Raw genomic sequence first — 20408 nt, 5'->3', positions numbered from 1 at the left:
CCCTCCACAGGAATAAAACACACAACATTGGCCTCCACAGGAATAAAACACACTACATTGGCCTCCACAGGAATAAAACACACTACATTGGCCTCCACAGGAATAAAACACACTACAGTACAAGTGCGCTGAGCTGACCGTCACGGAAACACTTTACAACCGCTCACACAAGTGTGCCGCAGCACAGTGGTTGAAAATCGCTCACATATATCATGAATTACAATACTCCATTATAACTACATGACACACATTTACACTTTACCTCATGAATTGTGACTACATACATATATATTTTTCCTCATAAATTGTACATTTATAAATTTTACATAGATTTATAAGTACATTACTTATTTTAACCCTTAACCAGGATTACATAGAGTTTTTAGAAGTGGAGATGTTGCCCATAGCAACCAATCAAATTCTATCTATTATCTTCTAGAAGGTGCTAGATAAATGTTAGGTAGAATCTGATTGGTTTCTATGGGCAACATCTCCACTTCTAAAAACTCTCACTTTAGTAAATATACCGCCAGCTCTTTAATTTTCCTGAATGACCCTCTCACAACTACACTGTATAGACAAAATTGAGTGGACACTGACTGCAAATAGATCGAGATTTTATTGGCGTCAGTACTTTGTAGGGTATGTAGTCAGGAAGCTGCCGGTCTAAATGCCAACCGCCAGCTTCCCGACTGTCAAATCCCAGCATGGAACTAATCATAGGCGTCGAAATCCCGACGCCTATCATTATCCACCCGCCGAAATCCCGGCGCCCGGCATACCAAACGAAGGTAAGCCGGGCGTCGAGAACTCTTAGCCACGGTGGGGGGGGTTAGATTTAGGGACTCCTGGGGGGAATTAGGGTTAGGCACCCTCCAGGAGGGTTACGATTAGGCTAGGGCAAGGAGGGGTTAGCGTTAGGCACCCCTGGGGGGAGGTTAGTGTTAGGCACCCCCTCAGGAGGGTTAGGTTTAGGCACCCCTGGGGGGAGGTTAGGGTTAGGCCCTAAGGTGGGAAGTTAGGGTTAGGCATCCCTAAGGGAGGGTTAGGGGGGGAAAGGGGTAGGGATAGCCTTCTTACCCATCGGGCTGCCGGCATTGGGATTTCAACCGCCGGTGTGAGTCATACATACCGATTCCTTTTGTAGGTCCACCATGTGCAGTGATTACTGCAGTCACCCTTCTTGGTAAACTGTCCACAAGTTCCTGGACAACAGCAGGCGGTGTATGTTCTGCCGTTCCTCCTTATGTACAGTCACCAACTGTGACACTGAAGAAGGTTGAGTCGGCCTAAAATGCACCTGTCGCTCCAATTCGCCACCGAGGTTCTCGATGGGGTTAAGATCTGGACTCTAAGCTGGCCAGTCCATACGGGTTACAGAATTTTCTGTATTCCAGTCCACCGTCGCCCTGGAAACATGACAAGTGCATTGTCATCCTGATAAAAACATTTGTTTCCATAGAAATGCAAGTGCATGGTCCACCCTACGAAGTGTTCTTGCCGAAACGCCATTTTAGTGGCCATTTTGAACTTGTGTGCCCTGGAATGCATGGTATGCAATTTGCTTGCGCACGGGTGTCCAATCAATTTTGTCTACATACTTACATAGTGTAGTAGAATCATGGCTGGACCAATCAGTTTCTATCTGACAGGCTTACAATAAGGTGTCCAGATCTGCCTGAATTACTATTGGAAGTTGCTGCGGGAGTGAATATATCATGAACCCAGGTTGCCCAATGGAACACATCTTATTTGGGAAGGGTATTCAGAAAGACAGGTTCCTGGGTTTTTTCAGTTCGCAGTGACAGATTTACTTTACATTTTTGCCTTTGCTAAATACAATGTTTTCTATCTTTGCAGTTACACCGATGCCAGTCACCAATGAAGATTGGCCAGAAGCGTTTGGCTTTGGATTGGGTGGCTCAGGCCCCTGTTACATTCTATGGGTGGAAGCTGGAAGCAGTGCCCACGCAGCAGGATTGCAGCCGGGTGACCAAATACTGGAAGTAGAAGGAAGACCAGTGTCATCTCTGACATCTGAGGCCCTGACAAAATTGGGACGGGAGTGTCTTAATGTGCCCCCGAGTATTGGGGTGATATCGCGGGTGCAGCAAGTGGAAATTATAAGGAAAGCCCAGGAGGAGATTGGCCTCACGGTGGGCAATGGGAGACCCCTGAAGGTAAATAATGTTGACCCCGGGTCTCCTGCGTCATATGCTGGGGTAAGAGCTGGAGACTTCCTTCTTGAAGTTAATGGCCTAACTGTGACTGATATATCAGAGGCAAACAAACTGATTTCCTCTAGTGGAGAGGATGCACTCTGGTTGGGCCTCCTGTGTGGTGGCCGCAGGCAGAGACACAGTAAGGTGTACAGTACTAGCGGAAGGGGCCTGGAAACGGCAAGCCAAGCGCAGAAACTCAAAGCTCAGGAATTTAACCGAAAAGTAAGTATGTACATTAGATGGTTGTTGTATATAGAAAACATTGTTACCTCCCCTGCAGTTAACCCATAGTTACACATTTATTTAAAAAATAGTGGAATTTTCATTGTTGTAGGTAACGCTATAAACATTGTGTCATGGTGTCAACACTACACAAAAGTAACTTGGGTGGAAATAAGTAACCAGGAAACGTAGCTAACCTGCACTTTTGCCATCCTCCAATTTCGGGTCCCGCATTGCTTGTGCTGTCTTGGGTAGGAGGCCCTCTCTCCTGTTTAGGTGCGCATTGTCATAGCCTCTTCTCCATGAGCTTCATCATACAGGTGACAATGATTTTCGGGTTTCACTTACGCTTCCTAATTCCACATTTTTAGTTTTACCTGGTATAATTTTCAGGCCTTTTTGGGGCATTGGGCCAGATAAAGCATTGGGGGGCTTTCCTTTGTATAATATGATAATATTGAAGCAAAAGTACTTATCTGCCCATTTAATAACTAATAATAACTAATTATATATTGTAGAGATTATGGGTATATTGCAAGTTATGTTCTTTTGAAGTTGTGTTATAATTCTGCCCATACAGATAAACAGGAGTTTTAATTCCACTCTGGAAATCAGAGGGGGGCCTGTGTAGTTTCATTAGTATGTAAATCAATGATGGTATTCTTTGAGCAGGAAAAGCAATTACCTGGACAGCAGATGGTTAGATTGTACATGAAAGCCATCTTTGGGCACCAAATCGGTAGGGGTATTCAGATGGCAGTCTGACCAAAAGGTGTATTCAAACTTCAACCAGGAACAAGACCAAAACCATATGTTATCTGTTTTGACTAAAATTAATATTTCTACAATAGCTGGGAGCTTAAAAAATTATATAAATAAACCTGAAGTTCGGGTGCACCTAGGGCATATGGTTTGGGAGAAATTAGATATCTAATTAATTACACATCCAAGAGCAGTGTTTTTTACAATCATTTTATATCTTAAATAATGGAGATTAACGTGAACATCCCATTTTTCATGTGGCTACTATACAGGGGAAATCATGTATAGTTATTTGTACTTAGTTTAAAAGTTTCATCTGCGGTCCTGGCATGGACCCTGGGTTTTTATATAAACATAGTTTATTAGTAAGATGAGAGACAATCCAAAAGCAACCTACACTGAGGTCTAGGCATATAAACACACAATATTGCAGATATGAGCAAATGCACAATACATTGGTAATAAACAAGTGTACAGCAAAACAGTCTCATCTAATTTTCTCTATATTGAGAAAAGAGAGAAAAAGAGAAAACGGAAAAAAAAAAAAGGAGTAAAATGATAACGAGAAGAAAAAGAGAAATAAAAGAAAGAAAAAGCAACGGAAGAGAGGGAAAAAAGGAAAATTGGGGAAGGAGGGTCCAGGGTTCCCAGACCTTAATGAAGTTTGTGGAGGAGCCCTTCATTATGCTAGTGATGTGTTCCATGGAGTGGACATGCCATATTTTGGCTATAATCAGACCCATACTAGGCGTTTCAGACTTCTTCCATGCTGAAGCAATAACGCATCTAGCTGCCAAAACCATCTGTGTAAATAATTTATTTTGGTGAGGAGATGCCCCAGGGATGCCTATAGGAAGTAGAAAATATTTAGGGCTAAAAGGGACCTGAATACTTAAGATGGAATTTTCCAATATACACAATTCCTTCCAAAGGGGAACTAATTTCGAGCAGCTCCACCAAATATGTAGGAACATCCCTTCTGTCATGCAACATCGCCAACACAAAGGGGAAGTCCCAGGGTACATTTTGTTAAGACGAGTAGGAACATAATAACATCTAAAAAATAACTTGTACGCATTTTCTTTTATGCAAACACATATTGAGCTTTTGACCAAGTTAGAATAGATATCGGTCCAGTCGTCATTGTCTAAGGTTTCTCCCAAGTCAGTTTTCCAGGCCCTTTCATGAGCGTCTCTAATGTCCGGTGATGGGGACAAGAGCAAGTTGTATAATGTTGAGATGAGTTTTTTAGGGGATGCCATTCGAAGGGCCAGGCCCTCCAACGTGGTGAGAGACCTGTGGGTAAGTTGGGACACCAATGTCGAGTGAAAGTGTCGTATTTGCAAGTATTGGAAAAAGAAGGTATGAGGAATGGAAAGTTTGGCCTGTATATCCGAAAATGTGGGGAAGGGCGTGGTCTGCGTAATATTTAGCAATCTAATTCCACTGTTCTTCCAATGCACCTAAGCGGAGGAAAGACAGCCCGGATGGAAGAGTGGATTGTCAAACAGCGGAATCAGAGGGCTAGGATGTGGGGCAATATTGTGTTGGCGGTTAACCGTATCCCAAATATCTAAAGAATGAGAAATCACAGGATGATGCAGGGCAGCCCCAGGGCGGGCCTTTCTGGGAAGCCACAATAATGAAGAAATTAAATGCAGTTTAAGTTCATTAGTTTCTATCATGACCCACACCCTCTCAGACTTGGGTCCATTCCACAATACACATTGTGCTAATGGGCGGGATGTATTAATGCTTACCGCCGCGGACAAGGCTCTGAATTTGCAGCGGTGACTTCATCGGGTTTCTTTACATAAAGTTAATGTGAAAAGTACTTCCGCACTCCCGTTGCCTCCCTTGTTACATACACTCAGCCGCTTGTCCCATCAGCTGTGTATGTAGCATCGCGGGAGTTCAATAACGCTCTTTCCAATTTTTATTTTTTTACGTTAACTTTATGTAAAGAAACAGGATGAAGTCACCGCTGCAAATTCAGAGCCTTGACCGCGGCGGTAAGCATTAATACATCCAGCCCCCAATCTTAATACCATTTATATAAGGATTATACGTATTCATGCCGCGAGGGGCTCTATCTTCAGGGCGAAAATGAGGGGGGACAGTGGGCAGCCTTGTTGAGTCCCGTTAGAGATCGGGAATGGGGAAGATGAAATCCCTTTGGCCAGCACAATTGCACAGGGGGATCTATATAGAGTGGTCACACCATGGAAAAACGATCAGAAAGACCCACAGATCGGAGGGTGTGAAACATAAAGGGCCAATGAATCCGATCAAACGCCTTCTCAGCATCCAACCCCAGCACTAAAGGCGGTGATTTTTGTTTGTGAATGGCATGGATCAGATCAATTGTCCGGCGTGTATTGTCATGGGCCTGTCTCCCTGGTATAAAACCAACTTGGTCGGGATGAACCAAATTGGGGAGAAGAGGACCCAATTTGTTTGCCAGGAGTTTGGCATAGATTTTGATGTCTATGTTCAGTAAAGAAATGGGTCTGTAATTACTGACTGATTCTAAATCGCGATCCGGCTTTGTAATCACAACTATGCTGGCCAAGGAGGTCAATGGGTCAAAAGAAGCGCCATCTAATAAATCATTAAAAAAGATATTTGGATGGGTGATAGGACAGAATCAAATTTCTTATAGTATTGGGGCGTAAATCCATCTGGACCAGGAGCAGCACACGGTTTGAGTCCTTTGATGGCCGCAAGAATTTCCTCTTCCGTAATATCTGCGTTCAACTCCAACAGTTGATGCTCATTAAGAGAAGGGAGCAAATTATCGGAAAAGAAGGCAGACAAGGAAGGGATGTTTCGGGGTTCTCGGTGTAGCGAAGAAGAGGATAGATTTTTCATTATACAGATATCTGTAGTAAGCATAAAACTCAGACACTATCTTCTCAGGGTCGTAAGTAGTTGTCCCTGACTGTCGCAGTTTAATTTTGGCAATCAGACCGGGTGCCCATTTTTGTCTAAGCTTACTAGCTAAAACAGAATCTGCCTTATCCGCTTTATCATAATATTTCTGTTGAAGCTTTCTTAATATGTTAGCCGACCTGCGTGAGAGGATAGTATTCAACCTACCTCTGAGGGTGTTAATTCTAGAGAGTACAGCAGGTGTGGGGCATTGCTTATGCTGAGAGAGAAGCTGAGAAATCTCAGTTTCCAATAGCGAGATTTCATACTGAGCTTTCTTACGAAGGTGTGACGCCTTACTGATGAGTCTGCCCCTAATCGTGGCCTTATGGGCCTCCCAAATTACACCCTTGGTAATCTCATCGGTCAAATTAATATCAAAAGAGTCAGATATAACAGACTTAATGTCTTGTAGAGTAAACGGGTCTAACAACAAAGTATCGTCGAGACGACCAGGATCTAGATCTACTGGGGAAATCATATAAATCAAATAAAATATAAGTACCTGCGTGGTCTGTCCATGAGAAAGGAGTAATGCCTGCACAAGTGACCTTAGGAGCGAGGGAGCGCGAGACTAAAATCAAATCAATGCAGGAATAAATTTGATGGGGACTAGAGTAATGTGTGTAATCTCTAGCCATAGAGTTTTTGAGACGCCAGGAATCTACAACAGACAGTCTATTCAAACCATTACTAAGAGACCTAGATGTGCGCAACACTTCAGGGGAATGTTGTATTTGTGACGATGCATTTTTATCGAGAGAAGGGTCTAAGACTGCATTGAAGTCTCCACCAATAATTAGATGACCCTGAGAGAGTTGCTCTACCCGTTTGAATACAGAAGAAAAAAAAATGAACTCTGGCCAGTATTGAGGGCATATAGATTAACTAACGTGACTGTCTCCGTCTTAAGGGTCCCTATTAATATGAGATATCTACTGTCTGTGTCGGCAACTTGCTTTGAGAGAATAAAGGGAACTTTACTAGAAATGAGGATCGCCACACCTCGTTTTTTACAGGAAGCTGATGCAAAATAAGTGTGCGAGAAACGCTTACCTCGCAGTTGAGAGTGTTCCCCAGTCAGGTGCGTCTCTTGGAGCATTACGATATCCGCATTTTCACGTCCCCAGGTCCCAAGGACCAGAGTATGTCGTCTCTGAGAATTTAGACCATTAACATTTGTCGATAGGATCTTCAAACCCATGAGAGAGCCATGAAACGGGAAGCTTTAAAAGCCCAGGCACAAGGGGTGCAACTACCACAGGTAGTCCAGTCGGGTAAGGGAAGGAAATAAAAAACAGAGAAAGATAAAAACCGAACAAAAAGCAGAGATAGAAAAAAAAAAAAAAAGAGATAGCATATGGAAGAAAGGCCTCGATAGGCAAAACCCTGTAAAAAATAGACCCTAACAAAGGGGCTAAACAGAGAAATCAACATTAGTACACAACAAAAGGAGGGTGTAAACATATAGTCGTGGGGAGGTGGGGCGATATAGGACAAAAACTAGTACAAGACCAGAGGCCCTCAGATAAATTTGAACATATATATCCCACATAGGGGGATAGGGTAATAGCGGAACCATGTTAGATTAACCTAAAACAACAAATATACCTTTATAAGCAATCTTTTTGAAATAGAACATTGCTAGAAAAAAATAAATAAATAAGAGTCCTATGTAGACACAATACAATTATCAATTGCTAGAAAATAAAAAAACAATAGATGTCGAATATATGTAAAGAAAATCAAAGAAGTAGAAACATATAATGCAGAATTCACAATAAAGCAATCAGCTTATAAACAAACTATTGTGAAGAACCTAAAGGTTCACAGGTGGATGTTTGGAGTCGGGACATAATGTCAACTCCAACCGTAGGTGAAACAACATATCCAGTAAGACAAGAACGTCTTTTCAAGGTGGGGCAGAGTCGTCAGCCCGACCACGAGGTACCTTCGTCCAGCTCGCCTGTGGAGGACCTTGACCCTGAGACTTAGGGGACCCCGGCAGGGGGGCAGGTGGAGCCGAGGCTGGAAGAATGCCTAGGTCGTCAGGAAGCTTCTGACCCTGCTCCAATGTTTTAGCTGTGCGAGTTGTGTTGTCTGCTAAAACCTGTAGTTGGAAGGGAAAGTTCCAGCGGTATCTCACATTGTGTTGGCAGGGTACCCTTGTGATTGGTTGCAGGTCTCTCCTCTTCTGAATGGTAGATAGAGCTAAGTCCTTAAATAATTGGATATGCAGGTCTCTAAATACAATAGTCGGAGTGTCTCTAGTAGCCATCATAAGCTTCTCCTTCGTACGGAAATAATGTAATCTGGTAACAATATCTCTAGGTTGTTGTCCAGAAGGTGGTTTAGCTCTAAGCGCACGGTGCATTCTATCTAAGAGGAGGTCACTATCTTGAAGATCAGGGAGAATGTGTTTAAAGAGGTCTCGCAGGAAAGTAGACAAAGCAGTAGGATTAACGGATTCAGGAACATTCCTAATCCTGAGGTTGTTCCTACACGATCTATTTTCTAGATCCTCTTGTTTCTCCTTGAGATCATTGACTTCGGTTATCAAGACGGAAAGTTCCCTGTCCACCACTCCCTGATAGCGACAAAGCTCATCCATCGTAGACTCCAGAGCATCTGTTCTCAAAGAGGTGAGTTCGGTCTTGAAGTCATCCACCGCTCTTTTGAGCTCCTGTTGAAATGTCAATTTGATCCTGTCCACTAAGGTGGTTAAGACAGCCTGGATAGACGGGTCAATATCCATCACAGGAGAGTCGTGGGGGAGAGGACCCAGCTCGCTCAACTGTCTGCAGCGTTGGTTTAGATTTGGGAGTAAACATGGAGGGAGTGGTTGTAGCTGAAGCCTTCCGTCTCTTGCCAGACATGTTATCAGGGTCACTAGAACAAATAATAGACAGGAGACACATATCCACTATATAATGCGAGACAGGTGAGGGACTCAGAGGGTGTATATAATTTTGTCACATGACGAGCAGGAAACATTGGCAGTATAAATTACAGAGGTTCGCACGTATAGCAGGTGCGCTGAGGAAGTGTACGCAAAATAGACAGAGCGTCATAAAGTGTGCAAATCCACCTTCGAATGAATACTTGAGATGCAAAGAAGGCACAATTCAATAGTATAATACGTGACTCAGTAATTGAGAGGGGCAGAATATGTAATAACTAGTGAACAGCTACAGAGCCCCAGCATCAGAAAAAGTCCAGCACAGAAACAGGTGGGGAGTGCAAACACAGGGGCAGTGCAGGAAATATGGCACAGGCCCTTAGAGACTCACCACCGGTGGTGTCACCGTCCTCTGCATACCAGGAGACCAGTCAGCCCCAAGGAGGAAAGCACAAGGGTGGGAAACGCCGGTCACGGTCCAGCCAGCGACTGCAGCACTTCAGAGACCACTAAGGTTATGCCCGGCAGGCTGCCGACAAGATGGCGGCTGCACGCATGTCAAGCAGGGAGAGGGACAGCTGTTCGGTCCCCGCCGCGGGATCCGCAGGCTCACAGGTCAGTAGCGGTAGCAGCAGGGGTCCAGCGGCAGCGGCAGGTGCCCAGCGGACAAGCATAGCGGTAGTGTGGGCTCAGGGCAGTCTCCAACACACAGCCGGCCCAACCGCAGAAGCCAAGATGGCGGATCCCTTCGCCTCGCGTGTCTGGTGCTCCTGTGCAGTCGGGCCGCAGATGAGACTCCCCCAGGACAGCAAGGGAACTGGAGGGTGAGAGCCGATGTTAGCTGCGTCTCGGGAGCCCAGTGGTGGAAAAAGGTGGGAGCCGCCGGCAGCAAGGTACAGCGGAGGTTCAGCGGCCGGGATGTCCCAATTGAGGCCTCGACTTCCCTAAGGTATAAGCCCCGGCATGATGAAGAGCCACATAGATGTCTGGAGGGCAGCGGGAGAAATCCAGCCAATCGGGGGAGTGTGCGTCTGGGCAGTGTCATGCAGGTTAGGGGGTCGGGAGGTCCCCGAAAACTACCCCAAAAACGGCGTGGCTGCGGGAACTAATGTAGGACACGTCTGCTCTCTGGACCCTGGGTTCTTAACTGGCCAGTCAGTGATGTGGGACTTGGTCATGACTTCGCTATGGGGTTGGAAAAGTTGATAAAAGGTATGGGAGCATTTTGCTCTGTGTCAGACTTTTGAGGATCTGTTCTAAGTTGAACAAATACAAATCACGAATTTACTAAGAATCATGTTTGTCAAATTGCATCTAAATCGCATCTGAAGTTGCAAAGTCAATAGACGACCACATCAGTGGCGTTTTTGGTTGTGGAAAGTTTTTATATTCACCTAGCCTTAATTATGTTGCTTATAAAAGTAGACAAATGCATATTTTGGATTCTACCATCTAAATTAAGGGACCCAGGAGCAATAGGAATATTATTGAAATGTGTTAGGGTACAAACGTATTGTACTTTTTTTGCTTGAACTCACAAATCCAACAATTCACTTAAAACCGATTCAATCGTGAATTGAATGGGTTTCAGAAGAATTTCTGGGTTTGCAAGTTCCAGTGAAAAAAGACCAATACCATTCAAATTGTACACTCCACAACTCGCAGGGGATTACCATCAAAAGGCAGACAAACATGATACATAGTCAATTTGAGAGTGCAAAACGTTCTGGCGATGTCCAGCGACTCGGGTTCGATAGCAAACACGATTCTTAGTAAATTTACCCCTAACTCATTTTTCTAGCACAGACTGTAAAACAACAGTTAAGAGCTGATAGGTTGGTACTTTGGGGTCTATGTACTAAGCAGCGAATGACTAATAAAGGAACACTTTATTTACAAAAGACAGTACAATGCTTAGTTACAAAAATGATATGAATAAAAAGGGTTCCAGATTACATAGACAAACGTGTGTTGCAATTTCAAAATAAAAAGGAAAAACTTACACAGAGTTACACTCAGCTTATTCTGGGTTGGGGGAATGGCAGGAAATGAAGATGTCAATGTTAAGGGATCAAGGTGTGGTCCGATGGTGCTTTGTGACGATTTGGTGTGTTTAGTCACGTTTTAGGTACGATTTGAACTTTAGTACATCCGCGATTTGCAAAATCGCACCAAAATCTCCAACAACCACCAAATCGTACGAGTCTTAGTAAATTTACCCCTTAGAAACTGATTGGTTGTTATGAGCACCTTTCTCCACTTTATCTCTCTTCAATATTTGATAAATCTTCCTCTATGTGTCTTATTAAATCATAATAAAATGGCGACTCCTGTAACAGGAACAATTATATATTTATTTGTGAATTTTTCAAGATGGCTTATCATATAGGACCAACTTTGGATTTAGCAGCCATTTCCAACTATATTAAAGGTTAATACATCCATAAGCCATAACATCATGGGGTCTATGTACTAAACCTTCGATAGATAAAGTGGATTGAGATAAAGTACCAAACAATCAGCTCCTAAAGCCTATAGACGATGTGTTTACCCAGCGACGACAGATGCGACTGAATGATATATCAAACGGTCCTTACACACTGCAATATCTGGTGTACAACCGCCCGATATGTTGTTCCACTGCCACATCCAAAAGCATGGTGTCGTTCCTCGAACATCTAGATTGGCCTGCACCGTAGGCCAAACGGAAGATGTGCCGAACGACGCCCGGGAGCGCGCAATAGTGCGTACACACTGGACGATGTGGATAATTTGTCGTTCCGATTAGTTGGTGATAACGCAATAGTTCTGGATTACTTACAAACCTTAATTCACACAAATACAGATTCTAAAATAAATGACAATGCTTTTACTTAAAGACCGCTTAATCATACATATATTTTACCAATGCAGACTTACAACAAAAAATATAAGTTATACCAACAGCAATAGGGAATACTTGTAAAATAAATTTGTGACACCCAGTACAGAATAGCAGGATACCAGTCAGTCAATATTTCATACGTAGGTTACGGCAACGGCACCCCGATCCCTCGTTCTGTGTTCTCCGACTGCTCCCCCTCCCTTTTTCTCTGGTCATATTTATACTTATTTGGTTTATACATCCAATTAGTCCAATTAATCTAATTAATATTTGTTCATACTAGGCCCTCATTGGTCATCTGTGCTAAAGACATAATATTGACATAATTCTGTGTTATCTTTTTGTTTCCATGTAGTAATATGACATGGTCGCCCATTTAGCCTTCATTTCTGCTTATTGCAGTTAAATGCTATCTTCAGTTAGGTCATTTGTTTATGTAACTGAGACTTGCTGTCAGCTATTCTGCACATATTAAAACTTATACATTTTAAACCTATAATTCTTATTGCTAAAACAATGTATATAGCAGTTAACTTATACATATCTCCGCAGTTAATCACCCATGCAGAGAAATAAAACACTAATCATTACACACTTATTAATACATCATTTAACATGCTTTTAGCTAAAATATCAAACAAAATGCCTGCTGCATCAGACACATAATTGCTTACTTTAGAGAGGAAAGGGAAGGCCTTATCCTCTCTAGGCCTGGGGCCATTCGATAAGTGCGGCCTTCCGCAACTCGCACACAACAAATATATATATTCTCAATTATTTCTTTATGCTCTAAATTGCATTGCAGAAAAATAAAGTTACATACGCATGCATACAGTCAGGTCCATAAATATTGGGACATTGACAGAATTTTCATATTTTGGCCTCTATTCACCACCACAATGATTTTGAAATGAAACAAACAAGATATGATTTAAGTGCAGACTTTCAGATTTAATTTGAGGGTAATTACATCCAAATCAGGTGAACGGTGTAGGAATTACAACGGTTTCTATATGTGCCTCCCACTTTTTAAGGGGCCAAAAATAATGGGACAAACTAAACAATCCTAAATCTAACTTTCACTTTTTAATACTTTGTTGCAAATCCTTTGCAGGCAATTACAGCCTGAAGTCTGGAACGCATAGACATCACCAGATGCTGAGTTTCATCCCTGGTGATGCTCTGCCAGGCCTCTACTGCAAATGTCTTCAGTTCCTGCTTGTTCTTGGGGCATTTTCCCTTCAGTTTTGTCTTCATCAAGTGAAATGCATGCTCAATCGGATTCAGCTCAGGGGATTGATTTGGCCATTGCATAACATTCCACTTTATACCCTTAAAAAACTCTTTGGTTGCTTTTGCAGTATGCTTCGGGTCATTGTCCATCTGCTCTGTGAAGCGCCGTCTAATGAGTTCTGAAGCATTTGACTGAATATGAGCATATAATATTGCCCGAAACACTTCAGAATTCATTCTGCTGCTTTTGTCAGCAGTCACATCATCAATAAATACAAGGGAACCAGTTCCATTGGCAGCCATACATGCCCACGTCATGACACTACCACCACCATGCTTCACTGATGAGGTGGTATGTTTTGGATCATGAGCAGTTCCTTTCCTTCTCTTCTCTTCCCATCACTCTGGTACAAGTTGATCTTTGTCTCATCTGTCCACAGGATGTTGTTCCAGAACTGTAATGGCTTTTTTCGATGTTGTTTGGCAAACTCTAATCTCGTCGTCTTGTTTTTGTGGCTCACCAATTGTTTACATCTTGTGGTGAACCTTCTATATTCACTCTTGTGAAGTCTTCTCTTGATTGTTGACTTTGACACATATACATCTACCTCCTGGAGAGTGTTCTTGATTTGGCCAACTGTTGTGAAGGGGTTTTTCTTCACCAGGGAAATAATTCTTTTGTCATCCACCACAGTTGTTTTCCGTGGTCTTCCGGGTCTTTTGGTGTTGCTGAGCTCTCCGCTGCGTTCTTTCTTTTTAAGAATGTTCCAAACAGTTGATTTGGCCACATCTAATGTTTTTGCTATCTCTCTGATGGGTTTGTTTTGATTTTTCAGCCTAATGATGGCTTGCTTCACTGATAGTGACAGCTCTTTGGATCTCATATTGAGAGTTGACAGCAACTGATTCCAAATGCAAGTGTCACACCTAGAATCAACTCCAGACCTTTTACCTGCTTAATTGATAATGAAATAATGAGGGAATAGCCCACACCTGTCCATGAAATAGCTTTTGAGTTGATAGTCCCATTACTTTTGGCCCCTTAAAAAGTGGGAGGCACATATTGAAACTGTTGTAATTCTTACACCGTTCACCTGATTTGGATGTAATTACCCTCAAATGAAATCTGAAAGTCTGCAGTTAAATCACATCTTGTTTGTTTCATTTCAAAACCATTGTGGTGGTGAATAGAGGCCAAAATCTGAAAATTCTGTCAATGTCCCAATATTTATGGACCTGACTGTATATTTGTGAATTGCTGAAGAAATATGTATGTCCACATATTCCTGTTTTATCATTGGAAATTGCCAAATCGTCCAATACACTGCCACTTTATAGGCTCATTGGTTGGTACTTTATCTCTATCCACTTTATTTTTTTCCTCCAAGGCTTAGTACATAGCCTCCTCAAATCAGGGGTGGGGAACCTTTTTTCTGACGAGGGCCATTTTGATATATATAACATTATTCGCGGGCCCTGTGCAGGCCACGTCCGCTCCGTGTCACATGAGGGCTGTGCCACAATCGCCGGTGATTACAGCAATGCCCGAAGTATAGTGAGGACGCTCCAGGGAGCTGTAAGGGCAGCGGTGTGTCTGAAGCGTCCTCAGGATGCTCCGAGCGGCACTGCTGCATAGATTCTGGCTGCAGGGTACCATTCTTGGCACCCTGCTAGCCAGGTGAGGCTAGCAGAAGAAAGCTCCAGGGGCCAGATCAAATGATTTACGGCCCCCGGGCCTGAGGTTCCCCATCCCTGCCTTAAATCCATTGACAGGTTAAGTGAATAACATTGAGTATCTCGTCACAGTGGCGAGAGTTATCTTGTAAAGGGGTGGGATATATTAGGTAATATATGCCTTTATATATTCTGAAATTCCCCATACCTCTCCTTTTCCGCTGCCTACCTCTGGTTATGTAACTCTCTGAGGGGCCTATTCATCATCAAAGGCCGTATGGTCTCCGATGATGAAGTATTAAACGCGCTGCGAGGGTACACCAGAGCAATTCATCATTGCTCCGGTGAGGGGACAACTGCTCTGAAAAGCAGTTGTCCCATTGGTTTGTATTACAGCTACAGATGTAGCTGCGTTACTTACCTCCTCCCTGTCTGCCCGGCTATGCATGCGTGTCCCGAGGTCATGCATGCGCACAGCTGCCGGGGAGGCAGTGAGGAGGCTGCGGAGGGATTCCTATTCGCATCCCTGGAACTCCTTCCCATAGGAAGTAGCAGGGCTACAAGAGTAAGCGCTGTCTGAAGATGGCGCTTGTTCTCGGCAGCAAAGTTTGCTGAATACCAGGGGGGTCCTATCGGACCCCTAATGATGAATGGCTCGGTAACTTAAATGTGCTGAAACTAGCGCTTCCGCATAGTTACTGGGCCATTTATCGTTTGATGAATAGGCCTCTGAGTGATGAAGGCAGTTTTTAGTGAAATGTTCTTGACCACACCAGCTGAAAGGGAACCACAGAGAAATAATGTAGGTGTTACATAGCACTCTAATCACACTTTAAACACCCATTAGCCGTAGTAATTGGATAAAATCAATAAAAGGCCACGACTCTGCCTACCAGAGAGTGAAGTATACAAAAGGAAATCAGAATGACGCTATGTAGTAATACAAACTATAACTGATGAGGTCAATAAGGGCTCGCATAGATATTTATACAATTTTCAAACGTTCCCTTTACTGCTTACTACCTGAGCTAAGTATATGGCTCATACCATCAGCAGGGCTGCCATCAGAAATTGTGGGGCCCGAGACTGACAGAATAGGCAGAGCCCCCCCCCCCCATTATTCAAAGCAGTCTGTTTGCGGCGCCTTTTTATTTTTTTTATTTATCACCTCACTCTCCCCCCTTGAATGCAGTCTGTGCACGGTCAACAGTGCGTCCACGGTCTGACTCCTGCCTTTTTTTTTTTTTAATTACCTCCCTCCCCCCCAGTTATTGAATGTAGTATATGTGCGGAATTTCCCCACTTACCTTGTTTACGATAAGAAGGATCCGGTGGCGGCTACTTCCTCCACGGTCCACTGCAGCTCCTCTTGATCCACGGCTCCTCCGACGTTGACCTTGCCCTCCAGTCTCGCACCGTGACATCATGACGTCACGCGCACTGACTCCAGAACAAGCTTTATTGAAAGCTTGTTTTGGAGTCTGACTGTGCCACTGTAAGCTGGTGGAGGAGCGGCCGAGCGGGCCGGGCTGCCTCCTCCAGCTCCATCATTTAGTAACGGGGACCGGGTCGGCGGGCGGTAGCAGCGGCAGCCGGGCCCTCTTTCCTCTCTTCAAGGGGGTAATTCAGGCTGCAGGCTCTGCAAAGGTGTAGTAGCGGGTGGGCCCGGGTGGGCCCCCCCCCCCCGGTGCAGTCCTGGCAGTCCCCTCCAGATGGCGGCCCTGACCATAAGATGTAAATGACTACAATATATACAAGAGCTATGTAAACGTATAGATGATGGGAAAATGTTGAGTAAATAAAAATGTGAATCCATTCCATATCTGATTTGTCTATCACTGCAATTTACCAAAGGCGGAACGCGGGAGAGATCCCGGATACCTGGCACGTTCAGCTAAGTAACGCCAGATTCTGCAGTCCCCATTTATTTTCACAATGGCTGCTGCTGTGTTCTCCAACTTGTCAAGCTCCAAATTGCAAGCTTTTCGGTATTTGATCCCCTCGATAGCTAATGCTATATCCAGATGGTGTTGTCCGTTGCAGCCAATAAACTTCAATAGTGCTTTTTTTTGGGGGGGGGGGGGGCGGGGAGGGATCTTTGCATTGCTCTATGGTTCCCTACACTTGCACATGTGCTGTGGGTACTGCTGAAACTCTTCATCGGCAGCTGCTTGGGGAGAAACACCACTTATGAATGTGTTTTTCTGCTGGGCACCAAGAGGAGCCCTGGATTGATAAATAGGGTGCTAAAAACATTCCAAATCACCACAATATGCAGCGATAAGGAATGTTAATTTACAGGACAATAAAAAAAATTGTATAGATAGAAGCTCTTCTAAGGGCTATCCTATGCATGCATCCTTATTGGGAAGTGTTATGGTGAGCTGCTTGGCTCTGTGGTTAGACATGGCATCCCTGTACTGGTTACTTGGTAATAGGGAGGTAGAAAAATATTATATTCAGAAACTGTGTGATCTCACTTACTGCAGATAACATCCTGGCTACAGAATATAAGATCATGTATGCTCCAATGCAGTCTTTCCCAAGCTCCTTAAGCCATCCTAACAGTCCATGTTTTAAGGATATCCATGCTTGAGCACTGATGGTTAAATCAAAGTAACTGAGCCTTGAGGACTGGGGGCATACATGCGTATGCAAATTCGGCAAGGCAAGCGATCACATGGCAAGGCATTAGCACGCCCACTATGTCTTGGCGTGCGATCGCTCTGTGTATGCAGATGCCCACCAGCATGTCTTAAGACGCCAACTTGCGCACGTCATCTCCAGGAAGTGTATGCAACCATCGGTAACATCGAGTACCATCGGATGCATACGCAGCGCTTGTGGTTGACCATATCATTCCACAAGCACTGCGTGCGGTTCAGTGAAAAATACAGCCAAGTGACGCGTACTATAACGTTGCCTCTTAATTATGCACGCCTCTGAAACGGCGTTCAAGACGTTCAGGCACGCCTGCGTTCGTACCTCCACAGGTGCTGGTTGGAGCACAGTGTTGCTCCTCACGGAGCAGGAGCTGGTTGGGGGTCAGTGTTCCTCCTAACTGAGCAGGAGCTGGTTGGGGGTTAGTGTTGCTCCTCACTGAGCAGGAGCTGGTTGGGGGTCAGTGTTGCTCCTCACTGAGCAGGAGCTGGTTGGGGGTCAGTGTTGCTCCTCACTGAGCAGGAGCTGGTTGGGGGTCAGTGTTGCTCCTCACTGAGCAGGAGCTGGTTGGCAGTCAGTGTTGCTCCTCACTGAGCAGGAGCTGGTTGGGGGTCAGTGTTGCTCCTCACTGAGCAGGAGCTGGTTGGGGGTCAGTGTTGCTCCTCACTGAGCAGGAGCTGGTTGGAGGTCAGTGTTGCTCCTCACTGAGCAGGCGTTGTTTGGCGGTAAGTATTGCTCCTCACTGAGCAGGCGCTGGTTGGGGGTCAGTGTTGCTCCTCACTGAGCAGGTGCTGGTTGGGGGTCAGTGTTGCTCCTCACTGAGCAGGTGCTGGTTGGTGTTGTTGCTCACTGAGCAGGCACTGGTTGGGGGTCAGTGTTGCTCCTCACTGAGCATGCGCTGGTTGATGTTGCTGCTCACTGAGCAGGCACTGGTTGGGAGAACAGTGTTGCTGCTCACTGAGCAGGTGTTGGTCGGGGTCGGGGTAGAAGGGCTGGAGACATCGCAGTGCAGGATCTTGAGAAGAGGTAGCTGGGTCACCGAAGAAGGGACAAGGGAAAAACCACCAGGGAGGGTAGTTCTGCCCTGAAACGTCTCAGTAAAGATGCCAGATTAGCTGACGTTGCCGATGACAGTTGCTGATTTCCTGCTCTGTTCTGGGTAGACCACAGGAAGAGATTTTACACTGGGAACTGGGGAGGGTATATTTTGGGATAAAGAATAAATGACTGGGAAAGTTAGTGTAATCTGCACTTTGCCTAAACCAGCCTACTCCGAACTGTGTCATCTGAACAAAATATCACACAGATTTGCTCATCTGTATAAACCTGCAATAAGGAGATGCCTTATAAATATTTGAATTATTTTTAAGTGATATGAACCATTGTTAACAGTAAATATTTCCTTTTGCCTTTCCCATATCTTTTATGTTGATATTAGAGACCAATTATACAACAAGATTTGATTATTTACTTATTGTACTTTCTATGGGATGTACGGCAGCCGGTCTAAATCCCGACGGCTGAAATCCGACAAGAGATTTAAGATAGACGCAGAAATACCGACGTCTATCTTAATCCCGACGCCGGAACACAGAAAGACGCCAGCCCGAACGAGGTAAGTCCGGGGCGCCCTTAGTGTTAGCCGCGGGGGGAGGGTTATATTTAGGTTACATAGCGGGGTTAGCGTTAGGTTTTGGTGGGGGGGAGGGATTCGGCACCACTGGTGGGGGGGGCAGCACCACCGGGGGGGTTAGTGTTAGGCACCCCTAGGGGGGGGAGTGTGAGGGTTAGGCACCACTGGAGGGGGTTAATGTTATGCACTAAGGGGGGAAGGTTAGGTTTAGGCACGAAGGGGGAAAACTTAGGTTTAGGCACTAACGGGGATTAGGGTGCGAGGTGGGGAGGGTTAGGCTACAAAATGGGATGGTTAGGGGGAGGAGGGTAAGTGTACTTACCCGATCCCTGTCGGGATACCAACCATCGGGACGCCGCTGTTGGTATTGTGACAGTCGGCATCCCGACAGTCGGCATTACATACCGATTCCATTTCTACATCTGCCTTTTATTTTGTTATTCACATCTTTATATTTAATGGCCATTACCTTTCTGTTTGCTATTTACCACAAAACTTATTGGACTCTTTTTGATCTTTTGATTGATATCTTACTGTATATTGTTTATGTATTGTCATATATTATGTTATTGAAACTCGCAGTAATACACATATTATGATTCAAATCCAACGGCCCCACCATCGGACATTATGGGTGCTGGTGTCAGTGGAACTATGGACCTGATTCAGACCCGGTCGCTAAGTTACGCTCGCTTGCTCTGAGCGATTTTCGCCCTTCTGCACATGCGTATAATTCGCAGTGCGCGTGCGCAAGCCTGTCTTTGCGATGTGATTTGGTTGCTCATAAGCCACTATCAGATCGCTACTTCGAGTGACAGATAGTGACGTTTGTGGGTGGTAACGGGAGGGTGATTGTAAACGGGGGAGTGGTGTGGCGGACGCAGGCGTGTCAGGCCGCCAAAACGCCGTTTAAAGGGCGTTCATAATTAGCAAAGTAGCGTCATTTTATACGTCACCGGCATGTATTTCAGACAGCGCTGATTGCAGTGCTTGCGGCGGGGTAAGGCAACCTCAAGGGCTGCGAGCAGCTCCGATGGCTCTCGATGTTACCGATTAATCCAACAATTCCCGGAGATGACATGTGTTGCGAGTGGAAAGGGGGCGTCTTTATACACTAGGGAGCGCTCAGTGCCGTAGCTTGCTAAGAAATAGAAGGCGTCCTTACGCCACGCAGTGCGAACGCTTAATTTAAATATCCAGCCCCTTTTTGTCAGCGAGCGGCCACATCTTGCGATCAGGTCTGAATGAGCTCCTGTGTCTTTAGACCCTGACACCGACACGCCCGCC

General features: G+C 44.8%; 1 protein-coding gene across 3 annotated transcripts in view; it reads left to right on the top strand.

The window, feature by feature from the left end:
* Window positions 1-20408, top strand: part of GRID2IP (Grid2 interacting protein) — a 153802-nt gene that overhangs the window by 22048 nt on the left and 111346 nt on the right. For 2 of the 3 annotated variants that reach the window (XM_088470327.1, XM_088470330.1), the window contains exon 2: window positions 1861-2444. In XM_088470327.1, the coding sequence (XP_088326453.1) occupies window positions 1861-2444 (584 nt within the window). The remainder of the gene's footprint in view (window positions 1-1860; window positions 2445-20408) is intronic. The other variant, XM_088470328.1, reaches the window with a different exon arrangement.

Source organism: Taudactylus pleione, unplaced genomic scaffold (assembly GCF_031769625.1).
Source record: "Taudactylus pleione unplaced genomic scaffold, aTauple2 ptg000098l, whole genome shotgun sequence".
In the NCBI taxonomy this organism is placed as follows: Eukaryota; Metazoa; Chordata; class Amphibia; order Anura; family Myobatrachidae; genus Taudactylus; species Taudactylus pleione.
This window is presented reverse-complemented; position numbering and strand designations above follow the sequence as displayed.